The sequence below is a fragment of the Oncorhynchus kisutch genome, linkage group LG10 (assembly GCF_002021735.2).
Source record: "Oncorhynchus kisutch isolate 150728-3 linkage group LG10, Okis_V2, whole genome shotgun sequence".
Lineage (NCBI taxonomy): Eukaryota > Metazoa > Chordata > Actinopteri > Salmoniformes > Salmonidae > Oncorhynchus > Oncorhynchus kisutch.
Window position 1 is genome coordinate 17,500,160 of NC_034183.2, and position 16,363 is coordinate 17,516,522.

General features: G+C 43.1%; 2 protein-coding genes across 2 annotated transcripts; one reads left to right on the plus strand and one right to left on the minus strand.

Moving 5' to 3' along the window:
• The first annotated feature begins 1,561 nt into the window (after positions 1-1,561).
• On the plus strand, positions 1,562-10,422 carry LOC109898754 (secreted frizzled-related protein 2-like). Its single transcript, XM_020493855.2, has 4 exons — positions 1,562-1,715; positions 9,168-9,402; positions 9,691-9,956; positions 10,112-10,422. The coding sequence occupies exons 1-4, from the start codon at positions 1,562-1,564 to the stop codon at positions 10,420-10,422; spliced, it is 966 nt and encodes a 321-aa protein (XP_020349444.2).
• A 1,290-nt stretch (positions 10,423-11,712) lies between these two features.
• Positions 11,713-15,702, minus strand: LOC109898755 (homeobox protein DBX2-like). The gene is made up of 3 exons (XM_031832784.1): positions 15,612-15,702; positions 12,875-13,059; positions 11,713-12,222 (listed from the first exon to the last, which is right to left on the minus strand). The coding sequence occupies exons 2-3, from the start codon at positions 13,040-13,042 to the stop codon at positions 11,938-11,940; spliced, it is 453 nt and encodes a 150-aa protein (XP_031688644.1). The 5' UTR covers positions 13,043-13,059; positions 15,612-15,702; the 3' UTR covers positions 11,713-11,937.
• Between the last annotated feature and the right edge of the window lie 661 nt (positions 15,703-16,363).

Here is a 16,363-nt window from a genome sequence, read left to right on the forward strand (position 1 = left end):
TCTTTCTTTCTCTTTCTCTTCCCTCGGGGGACCTGAGCCCTAGGACCATGCCTCAGGACTACGTGGCCTGTTGACTCCTTGCTGTCCCCAGTCCACCTGGTCGTGCTGCTGCTCCAGTTTCAACTGTTTTGCCTGCGGGTATGGAACACTGACCTGTTCACCAGACGTTCTACCTGTCCCAGACCTGCTGTTTTCAACTCACTCTGTCAACCGTACCTGCTGTCTCTAACTCTGAATGATCGGCAATGAAAAGCCAACTGACATTTACTCCTGAGGTGCTGACCTGTTGCACCCTCTACAACCACTGTGATTATTATTATTTGACCCTGCTGGTTATCTATGAACGTTTGAACACCTTGGCCATGAACTGTTATAATCTCCACCCAGCACAGCCAGAAGAGGACTGGACACCCCTCAGAGCCTGGTTCCTCTCTAGGTTTCTAATCTCCACCCAGCACAGCCAGAAGAGGACTGGACACCCCTCAGAGCCTGGTTCCTCTCTATGTTTCTTCCTAGGTTCTCGCCTTTCTAGGGAGTTTTTCCTAGCCACCGTGCTTCTACATCTGCATTGCTTGCTGTTTGGGGTTGTAAAAAGGGCTTTATAAATACATTTGATTGATTGATTGATTGATTGTGTCTTCGTCATGTCCTCTGTCCTCCCATTTCTCAATGTCTGCGTTTCCTCTCCTCGTCTCCCACTGACATGTTGAGAACATTTTGACAAATACAGGTTTTCCTATCTTGTCGGCATCGAGCCTAGACGTTGAACACCAATCATGCCAGTCAGCTTTCCTTCTCTCATGGCACAGAGATGAGGGAGGGCAACAACCCTTTGTGGTTCAACCCTGGAGAGGCGATACAGATGATGCTGTACTGCTGCCAGCTGGCCAAGAAGCTCTACAATCCTGTAGCTGCCACTGACATTGGCATTATTGCTCCTTACAGGAAACAGGTCAGTATGTCATGACCATTTAGACTGTCAACAGTGGGTACCATTCTGTTACAGTTTACTTGTTACTCGCCTAGTATTGCTGTAAAAATCCTAAAAAACCCATAACAAGTTCATTATTCTGTCACAACTAGTACAGTGGTCCCTCTCCCTTAACCCTGAACACCGAACTGACCGGTCTGACCACCTGAACCTCTGCTCCTCAGCCAGAGAAGATCCGTGTGCTGCTCCACAGGGTGGGCCTGTCTGACATAACGCTGGGCTCTGTGTAGGAGTTCCAGAGACAGGAGTTCCTGGTCATCATCTTGTCCACGGTAACATTCCCCTCCTTCATTATTGAATTTGACTAATTTCTCCCTTTATAGGGTCTCAGGTCCATTCATTTTCAATTCAGGGAATACATTCTGAAATATAAAAAAAACCATGTGTCACTTTTGTACGAGTTGTATATCACTTCACTTGCTGAATTGACTGAATTGTAGATGCAATTGACACCTATCTTAATACATCTAAATAAATGACCTCTTGTTCCAGTTGAGGGCGAATGAGGCAGTGCAGTGCGACGACCTGCAAAGCATCCTGTGATTGCTGTCCAACCCCAAGCGCTTCAACATGGCAGTCGTTCGGCCCAAAGCCCTGCTCATCGTCATGGGGACCCCCACCTCCATAGTCAAGTACCCATGCTTCAACTCTCACCTCCAGTACTCTTTTGAAAACAAGGCTTTCCTGGGCGGTGACCCCCAACCTCTATCAGGGCTGCACACAGGTGTGTTTAGAGTGTATTATGCACCCCCCCCCACACACACACACACACAATTTAATAAAACATGAGTCAAAGCAAGAAACTTTAATTAGTCAGTAATAAAACACACAAATCTCTTACTTTCTCCTCAGAGCTGCCAGTGAGAAAGAGGAGTGAGAGAGTTTGCTGTGCTCACTACTGCCCAGCTGTCCATCACTCCAACACTATTGGTCCTATTATGTTCAAATAGAGTTTTCTTCATTCATTTATCACATTATCATGACTTGGCTCTCTACATTTGTTAATCTACACAGTGAGCTGCATATGTGTTAATCAATGGAAATATGTATGGAGTTGTCTTTGGAGAATGCACTCCAATTCCAAACTGCTGTAAGAGCAAACTTTAGATGCAGTTGTCATGCAGTCCACTGGTTGGCAGTAGTACATATGATGATACAAACCTTTGGTGTTGATTTTTCTTCTTATTGGGTTATTGGACTTTGACACCAGTGTCTATTTCATATTGTGCTAGCTACGTCAGTGTTGTATTGACAATGAGTCTATATCTAGCAACACTTCCAAAGGTGTGCTTTAGAAACATCCTGCTATAATAGAAGAGGACTGGTGCCAGTGACTACCTGTGAGAAACCTATCATCAGTAAGAGAGGTACTGGGACCGTATCATGGTACCTGAGTCCCACATCAAAGAGCTCCTCAGGTAAACGGGGTCTGAAGCTCCCTGACAGTGTGGCACATTCAAATAAAAGCTGTCTCCTCCCTACTCATTAGAGTCCTATTGTGATTCAGTCCTAGCACCACCCCCTCTCCTCTACTTTCTCGCTGGGCTCCACCAGGGCTGACTGCCACAGGAGAGTCAGCCTGTCAGTAGCACTCAGTTGTCACATCCAGTCTCCGGGTGGACCTATAGGCAGACACAGACAGACGCTGCTTGCCTGCCCCACCGGGGTGTTTAGACACACTGTCTCCTGCATCCTAGCATATGCTGTTACTCGCATTGCTCAACAGTGTCTGAGACACTTAAAAATAATAGTCACTCAATAGAATGGTCCCCCTTCACTGCCAGCAGGCTAAATATGACAACAACCAGGGGCCTAAGAGGCAGGGTTATAGTATGCGTTTTTATATTTGTTTTTAAGTGTAGTTTCAGTATGTTTTCAGACCAGACTCCAATTTAGTTTTAGTGTTTGGAACAGAAAGCAATGCCTGGGAGGCTAGAAGACATTTGTGTTGTATGGTGTTTTTTTGGGATGTCACTTCTTACAACTGGGGGTGAAGTAATAGATAAAGTAATGAGTCAGATCAAAGGTTAGGTTTATATGATAAGGTATCTGTGACTTGGATTTAAAAGGAATAGCGCCGAGACTGGTGCAAAAAAATATGGTAACTCTCTCTCTCGCCCATGCTTACACTAATGAGGAGTAGGGGTTTACACTAATGAGGAGTAGGGGTTTACACCAGTGAGGAGTAGGGGTTTACACTAATGAGGAGTAGGGGTTTACACCAGTGAGGAGTAGGGGTTTACACCAATGAGGAGTAGGGGTTTACACTAATGAGGAGTAGGGGTTTACACCAATGAGGATTAGGGGTTTACACTAATGAGGAGTAGGGGTTTACACTAATGAGGAGTAGGGGTTTACACCAATGAGGAGTAGGGGTTTACACTAATGAGGAGTAGGGGTTTACACTAATGAGGAGTAGGGGTTTACACCAATGAGGAGTAGGGGTTTACACCAATGAGGAGTAGGGGTTTACACTAATGAGGAGGAGGGGTTTACACCAATGAGGAGGGGTTTACACTAATGAGGAGTAGGGGTTTACACCAATGAGGAGTAGGGGTTTACACTAATGAGGAGTAGGGGTTTACACCAATGAGGAGTAGGGGTTTAAACCAATGAGGAGTAGGGGTTTAAACCAATGAGGAGTAGGGGTTTACACTAATGAGGAGGGGTTTACACCAATGAGGAGTAGGGGTTTACACCAATGAGGAGTAGGGGTTTACACTAATGAGGAGTAGGGGTTTACACTAATGAGGAGTAGGGGTTTACACTAATGAGGAGTAGGGGTTTACACCAATGAGGAGTAGGGGTTTACACTAATGAGGAGTAGGGGTTTACACCAATGAGGAGTAGGGGTTTACACCAATGAGGAGTAGGGGTTTACACTAATGAGGAGTAGGGGTTTACACCAATGAGGAGTAGGGGTTTACACTAATGAGGAGTAGGGGTTTACACCAATGAGGAGTAGGGGTTTACACTAATGAGGAGTAGGGGTTTACACCAATGAGGAGTAGGGGTTTACACCAATGAGGAGTAGGGGTTTACACTAATGAGGAGTAGGGGTTTACACCAATGAGGAGTAGGGGTTTACACCAATGAGGAGTAGGGGTTTACACTAATGAGGAGTAGGGGTTTACACCAATGAGGAGTAGGGGTTTACACTAATGAGGAGTAGGGGTTTACACTAATGAGGAGTAGGGGTTTACACCAATGAGGAGTAGGGGTTTACACTAATGAGGAGTAGGGGTTTACACCAGTGAGGAGTAGGGGTTTACACCAATGAGGAGTAGGGGTTTACACTAATGAGGAGTAGGGGTTTACACCAATAAGGAGTAGGGGTTTACACTAATGAGGAGTAGGGGTTTACACTAATGAGGAGTAGGGGTTTACACCAATGAGGAGTAGGGGTTTACACTAATGAGGAGTAGGGGTTTACACCAATGAGGAGTAGGGGTTTACACTAATGAGGAGTAGGGGTTTACACCAATGAGGAGTAGGGGTTTACACTAATGAGGAGTAGGGGTTTACACCAATGAGGATTAGGGGTTTACACCAATGAGGAGTAGGGGTTTACACTAATGAGGAGTAGGGGTTTACACTAATGAGGAGTAGGGGTTTACACCAATGAGGAGTAGGGGTTTACACCAATGAGGAGTAGGGGTTTACACTAATGAGGAGTAGGGGTTTACACCAATGAGGAGTAGGGGTTTACACTAATGAGGAGTAGGGGTTTAAACCAATGAGGAGTAGGGGTTTACACTAATGAGGAGGAGGGGTTTACACCAATGAGGAGTAGGGGTTTACACCAATGAGGAATAGGGGTTTACACTAATGAGGAGTAGGGGTTTACACCAATGAGGAGTAGGGGTTTACACTAATGAGGAGTAGGGGTTTACACTAATGAGGAGTAGGGGTTTACACCAATGAGGAGTAGGGGTTTACACTAATGAGGAGTAGGGGTTTACACCAATCCAATGGTTTTTAACTTGTAAGAATTATCAAGTTAGCTACTGATTTCGAAGGCTATTTGAAACCACCATCTCCTAACAACATTTACCTGCCAGCATCAATAGCTTGAAAACTTCACAAAAGCTTGAAACCCCCATTTCTGACCAAAGTTTAGGGGGAAAAAAGTCAAACTTCAATTTTATTTTTGGTTTCAACGATAATAGTTTTGGTGTAGTTTGAATTTTTCAAACTGGTTTGTTAATCATTTTATTTTGGTTGACTAAATAGTTTTTTCATTATTATTTTTGTATTAGTTTTAGTTTACTATATTAACCTTGCTAAGAAGTTGTGTTGACTACATGCAGGTGGAAAAGACAACTGTTTAATGTGTTACTCCCAGTATTTAGACATTCTGTATGGAAGGGGCAACATGCTGACTGACTACTCTCAGGATAGCCAAGCTAACATACCTACAAATGATCCATAGCTCCAAGTACTATTGTTTGACATTTAAATATAAAGAGTTTTTGGTTTGTCATTCTTTTTGCTTGCCAGGTGAGAGGTGTTGCCATATTCATAAATGAAAACTTGCTGACATGGACATATAGGTTTAACAGTAGAGAAGTGGTTGGAAGTGTACAGAGCTCATTCCGCTAGCGCAGTACTGATTCAATGACCAGTTTGTCTGAACACCTTTTGTACAATAAAACCGTACCGAATAAGATGACCATTAACATAAAGACTACTATGTTAACCAATGTGATCATCAGTGAACATATTTGTCTGTGTGGGAGTGTGCCTCTGTGACTCCTTACTGGTCTTTGATAGACAGGTGCCCAAAGGAACCGTAGTCCCCATTACCAACACAAACACACCGTCTACAGACAAGCAGGGGGGCCGTTAGAGAGAAAAACAGTCCCCTGCAGGGATAATGGCAGAGGCAGCTTGTTAAACGTATGACACTATTGTTCTGAAAAATTGGTCTGTGACTCTAATTGCCCAGTTAGGCCCCTCAGTAAGTCTCATCGTCTGAACCCAGGGCCCCGGCTCAGATCAGACTGGGGCTGGGCAGGCACCAAAGCCTGACAAGATGGCCGCTTGGCTGAGGCCGATGGGATAGGGGCCAGCCAGACTGAGCCTATATTCATAAATCAAATAAAATCAATTTGTATTGGTCACATACACGTGTTTAGCAGATGTTATTGTGGGTGTAGCGAAATGCTTGTGTTTCTAGCTCCAACAGTGCAGTATTATATAATAAGTCATATCTAACAATTTCACAACAATACACACAAGACACACAAATCTAAGTAAAGGAATTGAATTAAGAATATATAAATATATGGACAAGCAATGTCAGAGCGGCACAAACTAAGATACAGTAGAATAGAATAGAAAGAGTCTTAGAGAAGGGGTAGTGCCCTAGGATCAGTTTTGCATTTAATATCGTAAGGAATGCGATCCTAGATCAGCACTCCTACTCTGAGACGCTTTATGAATATAGGCCCTGGGGCTTATATTGATTTGCCTGGCACTTCTACAGTCTGAGCCTTGGTACTGTTCCTTGTGTGTGTGGCAGCACTCAGACCAAGCCCTATTACTGACTCAAGCCCCCTGGGCGCAAGCCCATCAGAGATACACATCTGAACGTGGTTTGAATTGAGTTACTTATCAACTGTGCTTTAATTTTGTGCTGCCATTAGAAGTTTGTGCGAGACAGAGGGAGTGAGAGAAGCGGCATGTCATTAAAAGCAGAGCCTGGACCACCAGTCTGCATCGCAGTGGGAGATCTCTTCTAGTTGTCTGATGAGAAGGTAGGATGAGAGGGTAGGAGCACCCTGTGGCTGTCTGCCACCAATATGACACAGTGTTCCTCCCGAACTGTAATGAAATCATTTTTTCTGTGATAATCATCCTTCTCCAGGATTTCCTTGAATAGTTTTTATACCCTAATGTTGTGGTTCCCAACTCCGGTCCTCGAGTAACCCCAACAAAACACATTTTTGTTGTAGCCCCGGACAAACATAGCTGAATCAACTAGGTGAGGGCCTGATGATTAACTCACAAGTTGAATCAGATGTGCTTGTCAGGGACTACAATACAAATGTGTACTGTTGGGGGTATATGAGGACAGGAGTTGAGAACCACTGCCCTAACGTGAGATATAAAGCAGAACAGGTAAGAAATTGCGTACTTTTTGCACAAGCTTTTTAAAAGTTAAATAGTGAAGTTGGCTCTATGATTTGAAAGTGTCAATAATTGGCAAGAGAAATGGTATGTTTTGAAAGTCATTGCAACATAATGTACAAGATTTACACTCCTCTCCATATTTATTTAAGCTAAAATTTGACAACATACAGCATTTTGAATTAGAGATTTTGAGATTTGAAATGTTTCATATGAGGCAACAGTACAGAATGTCACCTTTTATTTGACAGTATACGTTCATATATATATATATATATATATATATATATATATATATATATATATATATATATATATCTTTTACCTTTTAGAAATTAAATCTCTTCATGTATCTAGTATTTTTTTAGGTGTATTTTGTTTTCCATAAGTATTTGGATAAATTCACTTATACTGTATTAAAGTAGTCAAAAGTGTATTATTTGGTCCCATATTCCTAGCATGCATGACTACATCAAGCTTGTGACTCTACAAACTTGTTGGATGCATTTGTAGTTTGTTTTGGTTGTTTTCGGATTATGTTTTGTCCAATAGGAACTGAATGACATTAATGTAAACCTCTTGTGTAATTTTTTTGTCACTTGTAAATAAGAACAGCAGATGTTTCTGAACACTTCTACATGAATCAAATCAAATCACATTTTATTGGTCACATACACATATTTAGCAGATGTTATTGCGGGTGTAGTGAAATGCTTGTGTTCTTAGCACCAACAGTGCAATAGTATCTAACAATTAATGAATCCTGAATAATGATGAGTGAGAAAGTTACAGAAGAACAAAGATCATTAATCATCACTTCTATGTACGATTACAGAGCAACATTTACACATTTTAGCTTCACTGTCCAAATAAATATGGAGGGAAGTGTATGTCATTATATGATTGTCTGGGGGCTCCCGAATGGCGCAGCGGTCTAAGGCACTGCATCTCAGTGTAAGAGGCGTCACTACATACCCTGGTTCAATTCCAGGCTGTATCACAACTAGCCATGATTGGGAATCCAATAGGGGGGCACACAATTGGCCCAGTGTCGTCTGGGTTAGGGGTAGGCCGTCATTGTAAAAAAGAATTTGTTCTTAACTGATTTGCCTGATTAAAAAGTATGTGTCTGTCTGCTGCAGTCAAGTTTGATCTGATTGCTACAGTAGGTAGACAGAGCTGTAGCTTGCTGTTGTTGTAGCATTTAGCATGTGCATCAGACTGTAATCTAGGGTCCCATCAAAGCCCAGTGAGCCAGACAGAAACACGTCTCCGCTAATGGGAGTGTGATCAGAGCTGGGCTCTGGGATCAGGACCCTTCTTCTCAGGAAACCCTCAAATTAGCAAAGGAGGAGACATGAAAGAGACTCAATATTGAGGAGACTGCCTGTCTGTCTGCACAGAAGAAATAAGCCTACACTGTTTCTCCTGAGTAAAATATGAATTATAAACATTCTTGATTTCACATGTCATATTTAAATGCCAGTCAATTTTTCCGAACTTTGTCTCAAATATAAATGTGTGTTTCATGTACTTCTGTCTTTACAGCAGTATTCTCAAAACAATGGCTCACAAAGACAAACGTTATATATACATGAATACATAACTGCTCAGCAAAGTGTCTTATGTGAACCAATCAGCAGGAGGTATTTCTAATGTAAAAGTCAATAGATTTAATGGCGAAAATAAGCCCCGGAGACTGATAGTTTTGCATTGTAATGCCTTGGCTGTGATTGCTCTCATAATGCCCCCCCGCCTCCATTCACTATTACCCCCTATGTCTGCAGTCATCACAAAACTAGCTGTTGTCTCCTCTCGCACCTCGTCCCAGCCTCTTTGATAGGTAGTTGATAACAGTCTGATGGGGCTGGGCTGGTTGTATATATAGAGGGAAGCAACTGGCACAGAGAGACATTACCTTTACTATAGCAAGCAACAGCAGCACCTGTCTTCTCCTCAATTGGATTTTCAGTCAGGACTTTGTTTCTCTTCACGATGGATCTCTTCTCCTTCACCCTGACTCTCCTGGTTCTCCTGGCCCCAGCCTGGGGCTTCGACCTGGGTCAGTCGACCCGCTGTGTGCCTATCCCCCACCAGATGAGTGTGTGCCAGGACGTGGGCTACTCGGAGATGAGGCTGCCTAACTTGCTGGGGCACAGCAGCCTAGAGGGCGAGGTGGTTCCCCGCTCGGAGGACTGGAGACCCCTGCTGCAGACCGGTTGCCATCCCCAGGCCCAGGCCTTCCTCTGCTCCCTCATCGCGCCCGTCTGCCTTGACGCGTAAGTCTGTAGCTTTTGTTTGCCTTTTACCTATACATGTCCTCTTCTATCTTTCTATGTCCTTCCTGTGTGTGTGTGTGTGTCTTTCTCTCTCCATACTAGGCTGCTCTCTTCCTTCTCTGTCAACTTGGCTGTTCTCTCTGTCTATTTCCCTATTACCTTCCCCTTGAGAACATCCCACTGCCAACTCCTTCTCAAGAGGGAACTATCCACTCCTCCATCACTTATATTTCACCCTCAGTGTGTTTACAATGGAACATGACCCCGTGTCTGTCTCTCCATCTCCAGTTTTATCCAGCCGTGCCGTAGCCTGTGTGTGGCCGTCAGGGACAGCTGTGCCCCAGTACTGGCCTGTCAGGGCCAAGTCTGGCCAGAGGCGCTAGACTGTGACCGCTTCCCTACCCAGGAAGACATGTGCCTGACCCCCCACCCCAAACACAGCAACAGCCACCTCGCCAAAGCATTGCCTAAGCCTGCATGCCAAGCATGTCCTTCCGTGGAGGAGCACCCTTCACTGAAGACAGTTCTGGATGCTCTGTGCCAGGATGACTTTGGTAAGCATGTGCAATAATGTACTGTATATATGTGTATGTTTTCACTGATTAGTATGTTATGCAAGTTTATTAGTGTGTATATTTGTACCATACATATGTGTGTAGTTCTGTCTCAGCTAGCATACTCACCTTCTGTCCTCTCTCTCCTCCCTCAGCTGTAACAGCTAAGATGTCTCGCCGGCGCCTGCCCTCAGGGGAGCCAGAGTTTGAGGTGGAAGGCCGGGTAGAGTTTATCCGCCAGGGCCCCCTGCTTCCCTACGACACCCAGCACCTCCTCCAGCAGTGGCTGCTCATCAACCTGCCCTGTGCCAACGTACTGGTCCGGCCCGGCCGTGTCCAGCTCTACCTGCTGACTGGCGCTGTGCAGTCCGATGGCACCCTAGCCCTCACCCGCCTCTTCCCCTGGCACAAGAAGAACAACAGCATCACAATGGCTGCACGCAAGTGGAAACACCACAGGTGTTGAGTGACTGGATGATAGTGATATAATGAAAAATATTATCTCTGTTAAATCTGTGTTGCTTAGAATGGCGTCCTGAGTGGAAGGTCGGTTGAGTATATGATGTTTTCTGAAGTTACTGACTTGATGTCAGAGGTGTTAGAGCTGGACTCTCTCATTGGCCCTCTGTTGCCCTCTGCTCCTTCACAGTAGCTCAGCTACAGCACACAGTAATAGAATGCACTCTAAAAACTATACATAGTAATAGCTAAATGTAAATTATTTCTAAAGAGTATTATTTTCTATTTAGATAATGCCGTATTTATGTGTTTTGTATGTTGGATTTTTCTGTTAAGTGAGTGAAAATAATACGATAATAAAATGTAAATATGTAATCTATTTCTATTGAATTAGTGTTGGTTATTCTATATGATTCATACAGCATGTAAAATAGGCAGAACCTTACAGCCAAATAGGTGAATGAAGAAAGGTGCAGGAGTGCAGGATGTCCAGATAGTGAATGGATGAGGAAAAGTCCAAAAATAAAATAGGGTTACAAACAACAAAGTTCCAGCATAACATCTGGTATTCACCATGGTTGTACAATGTTACATTTAACTGGCATTTCATATTTGTAATATCTGTCATTTATTTGATATTGTCTCTGAGGTCCTTGGTAGCAAGCACTATCTTTATTGATGTACTGTATTTTTGTGTGAATATTAAAGGCCCAGTGCTTCCCAAAACTTGTGTTTTATATATATTTCCACACTGAGGTTCGAATAATACTGTGAAATTGATAATGTCATTTAAGTGTAAGAGCTGGTTGAAAAGACCTCTTTGGTTGGATGGAGTTTTGGCCTGCCTGGTGACATCATCAGACAGTATAAGTTAATAGACCAATAACAAAAAGCGTTTCAAACCTCTCTGCCAATAACAGCTAATTTTCAGGTTACATATCCCTCCCATTAGGCTCATCCAATTAGACCCCTCAGACCACTCCCAGATAGTCCTAGCAATATTCTAGCTTGAGAAGTTGTTCTTTGCTTAGAAGCTATTTTTATTTATTTTTAACCATTTTAATTAATAACAGTAAGGTACATAATTGTTACACAGAAATAATTTTATATTGAGATAAAAATGCCTGCATTGGGCCTTTAAATACTGTAACTTATTACTGTTGTCTCGTATTACTATTGCTTACTCAACATCTTGAATATTAACACAGAATGAAGAAATCAGCATTTAATGAATCATTTTATTTACAGAAATTGTTTCAGTTAAAAGAGTAAAATAAATATTCTGAATACAGTCTTACATGTTAAAGCATTTGTACATGGTTGTGTGTAGCTGACTAACCTTCAGTTTGTGTTTATATACAGTGTATGATATAATAAAGTTTCCAAAACACTTGCAGTCAGTCTAGAAAATGTTACTACACAATAGCAATCCACACAATATTAAAATGACAAGATTTTCTTGTTATGAAGTGTTAGTCGTCTTATCCAATGCTCAACGGCCATCTTTCAGTCTCTCATCCTCTCAGGGGTCAGAGGTCATAGTGTATCTGTGTGGACTCAGTGGCTGTTTCAAAGTCGCAGGTTCCTTGCATGACTCTTTCTCTGTGGTAACACCTGTGTCCGAGTCCTGCTGCTGTGACGGTGAGCTGTCTGATGGCGTGCCCGTGCTCTCTGGTGCCCCCTTGCGTTCTTCTTCCTGGTTGCAGCGCCGGGACATGAGCTCCTCCATGGGGGAGCGGCAGCTGTGGCCCTCCTTCTCCTTACAGTTCCTCCACTTCATTCTCCGGTTCTGAAACCAGATCTTCACCTACAGTAGACACACAGGTCAGTGAGAGGTTCATTTTGGGGTGCCAGTTGTTTTGTTTAGTCGAATCTAAGTCTATGATACAGCAGGGAGCATTATCTCTATTTATTCAGTCTGTTTGAAGTGCCACAATTATACTTTTCTAAGTAGTGCCACAATTATACTTTTCTAATTAGTGCCACAATTATACTTTTCTAAGTAGTGCCACAATTATACTTTTCTAATTAGACAAACACTTAGAGCATATGCAATTTTAGTCTACGTCTCTGCTTTTCAAATCTAAAATAAGAACAGAAATATCTTCTTCCAATCAAACATTACAGCTGTTTTAGTAGCCACCTCAACTACAACTGAAATGTTGACCACTTTCCCCCTACTTTAGACAAAAGCTTAGAGGGTATGACATCTTGGTCTACGTCTTACAATTATCACAGTAGTGATAGCAGTATTGTAATAACATTTTAAGATGAGGGACACTTACCATAGAAGTGACTCTAGATATTTACTAAATCTAGGCTGGACCACTCATACCCAGTAAGATGTGTTTGCATTCAATGAAGAGGTGATATGAGAAAAAAGCATGATGTAGCATAGGATATAAAATGGGGTTGTAATGGTGACCTCCGACCTAGACCTACAGTATATGGTATCCTACCTGGGATTCCTTCAGGCTGAGATCTGCTGCCAGTTTGTTTCTGTCTGTCTTGCTGATGTATTTCTGTCTTTTGAACGTTTTCTCCAGCTCCTTCCTCTGCTCATCCGAGAACACCGCCCTCCTCAGGATTCCTCGCCGGGATTTGGGGCTCGTATCCGGGGACCACATCGGAATATAGGCTCCCTCTGAAAGGTCAGAGGTCAGAATCATTCATATTCATGTTTGTATTCCAGCTAAAAAATAACCTGACTTGAGGAAAGGCAAATGTCATTTTTTGCATTGGGTTATTATGGATGAGTAAATGTATTTTCATTGACATATGTTCTCTGTTGCATGAATGCAATGGAACATTGCCCTACTAGATACACGTACCAATATTTTAATATGGAAATAGATATAAGGTGAACGAAGTCAATAACAATAAATCATTTTAATACACAAGATAAATATATTACTGTATATTCCCACATCAAGTGGACTGAAAGAGAAAATCATCCTAATTAATGAATGGAAATGTTGGTATTCAAATGCATTATTGCTCTGGCTATCATATCCAGTCCAGTCCAAAGCACTGAATACATCCTTATACTGATTATATACCTAACAAAAATATACATCTAATATGCAACATTTTACAGTTCATATCAGTTAATCAGTTCATTTAAAAAAATGAATTGGCCTTAATCTATGGCTTTCACATGACTGGGAATACAGATATGCATTTGTTGATCACAGTTACCTTAAAAAAAAATGGGCCTCACAATGAGCCTCAGAATGTCAACACAATATTTTTGTGCATTCAAATTGCCATCGATAAAATGCAATTGTGTTTGTTGTCAGTAGTTTATGCCTGCCCATACCATCACCCCACCGCCCCCATGGGGCACTCTGTTCACAACAATGACGTCAGCAAACTGCTCGCCCACCCGACTCCATACACGTAGTCTGCGGTTGTGATGGACGTACTGCCAAATTCTCTAAAATTACATTGTAGACAGCTTATGGTAGAGAAATTAACATTCAATTCTCTGGCAACAGCTCTGTGGACATTGCTGCAGTCAGCATGTCAATTGCACACTCGCTCAAACAACATGGGACCAACACATTTTGGTCAGTGTAAAAGGCAGACTCACGCATCTACTAACTGGCTCACTTCGTCACTCACTATCTACATGGATTGTGTCCATTTTCCGTTACTCTTATACACACTTACTCTCCACTACTTAGTTTGCATCAATCTGTCTAATTTAACAAAATGGGGGTGACTAAAGAGAGAATGGAGACCCATTTTCACAGAGGAGAAAGAGATTGGGTGAAGAGCAATCCCACACTGCCTGACTCACGCACAACAAGAGTCAAGTGGAACATTTGACCAAATCCCATTGAGCAATGCCTTTTTAATCTGTAAGACAAATCTGCACACAGACCACCTCTGGGGTGTGAGTAACTGGTTAGATGCGCTCCTCAGGCCTCAATGGCTACCACTTAAATGGAGTTTTAACAGGTCACTCCCAAGGGCTTCATGGTCTGAGTGCACAACCCTTAGGGTCCTGCCACAAAGGCTGTTCATTGAAAGGACACTACTCGCTGGCTCAGCGTTCCTCACTAAATATTTTCTCTTGCAGGTATGGGCCCGGTTCTATGGGAAGATGAGCTCAAATAAGTCTATACACTTTCATTGAGTGTTTTATGTTCAGGTCAGGGGACTTTAAATGGACAGGAATGAGAGTGAGTTGACAGGAGAAAGGAGGGAGTTGAGGAGCTGGTTTCTGTGGCCACACAAAGAGGGAGTGGGCAGCCCCCTTTCTGCAGAGGAATAGCTGTTTTCTGTGTTTTTGTGCTTCGCAGAGTTTATTACTGCAGTGAAAAATTGCAGCGGGGTCCCTTGTGGATGGGGGAGTGAAAGTGCTGATTGGTCACGGCATTGTCCTGTTGCTGGGCACTGTGGGAAAGTGTCAGCCCACTAAGAAGGCTCAGGGAACCGGGGGGGGGGGGGGGGGGGGGTCTACTGAGGGATTATATTTGCTGCCTCACTTGTCAGGAGTCAAAGGACCTAGCAACTAGCATCACAACCCTGACAGAAGTTAGGAGAAATCAATGCTTCCCTCGTCATGAGACTTTCACTATGAAAGGTTAATACAGACTTCAAAATAAATCCAATTACATAACACAATTCAAATCCATATAGATTCTGGTTTCATGGAAATATTTTCCATGAAACCTACACTAAATCATTTTAGGAGCCTCATTATATAAATAAATCCCCTCCTTTGGCAAGTCGGAACATTAGCAGTTTGGTCACACTGATTCAATTATCACAGTTGGACCAACTATCAGCCAAACTGTCCTATGTGCTGAGACTCAGCTCACAGAGATACAATACGAATGTCACACAGAGACCAATAACAGTTACATGGCATAACTCTTATTAATACAGTCCTAATCTGACAGAGACAAGGTGCTCTGCACACTTGAGTGGGCCTGTGTGCATATCTATATGACTTCAAATGGGGGCCTTAATGGCCATAAAAGCACCCCCCCCCCCGCTCCACAACCTCCCCCCACCCCTAAATGGTCTAAATAGCCGTGAATGGTCATGAATAGCAGTGCAGAGAGTTGAGTGGAGAATTAGCTCCTTGGCATTGCATCAGTAATTAGCCGTAGAGAATATGGGAGACCCTGCTGTTAATGCTTAGAGAGGAGCTGAGGCATCGCTGATGAAGTATTAAACACTCACCGGAGAAGACAAGATGAGGGCCGGACCCACCACAGCACACTGCTGCCAGCACATACTGAGGGCGCCGTAGAAACACACTGCTCAACAGGCCTGCAGAGAGAAGAGAGAGAGGGAGAAGGGGAAGGAGGAATAGAGAGGGGGAAAGGGAGAGAGAATATGGAGAGAGGGGGTAAGTTTTAGTGGGTTTTATTACACCCCCAGCCCCACACACTTAATTATACTGGATTTTATATACTGGAGTTTCCTGGTAGATTTTCCCCACATGTTCCATTATTCTCTACAGTAGCTGAAAGGGAATAGGAGAGATACTTAATGGTGCAGTTACGAGTGCCTCTCTCACTTTATAACTACTGGTGGATGCTACCCACTTTATATGTAAACTGAGTGTACAAAACATTAGGAACAACTACTCTTTCCATGACGTAGTCTAACCAAGTGAATCCAGGTGAAAGCCATGATCCCTTAAATCCACGTTAGTCAGAGTAGATGAAGGTGAGGAGACAGGTAAAATAAGTATTTTTAAGCCTTGAGACAACTGAGACATGGATTGTGTATGTGTGCCATTCAGAGCGTGAATGGGCAAGACAAAAGATTTATACGGGGAATGGTAGTAGGTGCCAGGTGCACTGGTTTGAGCGAGACAAGAACTGCAACGCTGCTGGGTTTTTCACGCAGCAGTTTCCCGTGTGTATCAAGAATGGTGCACCACTCAAAGGATATCCAGCCAACTTGACACGATAGTGGGAAGCATT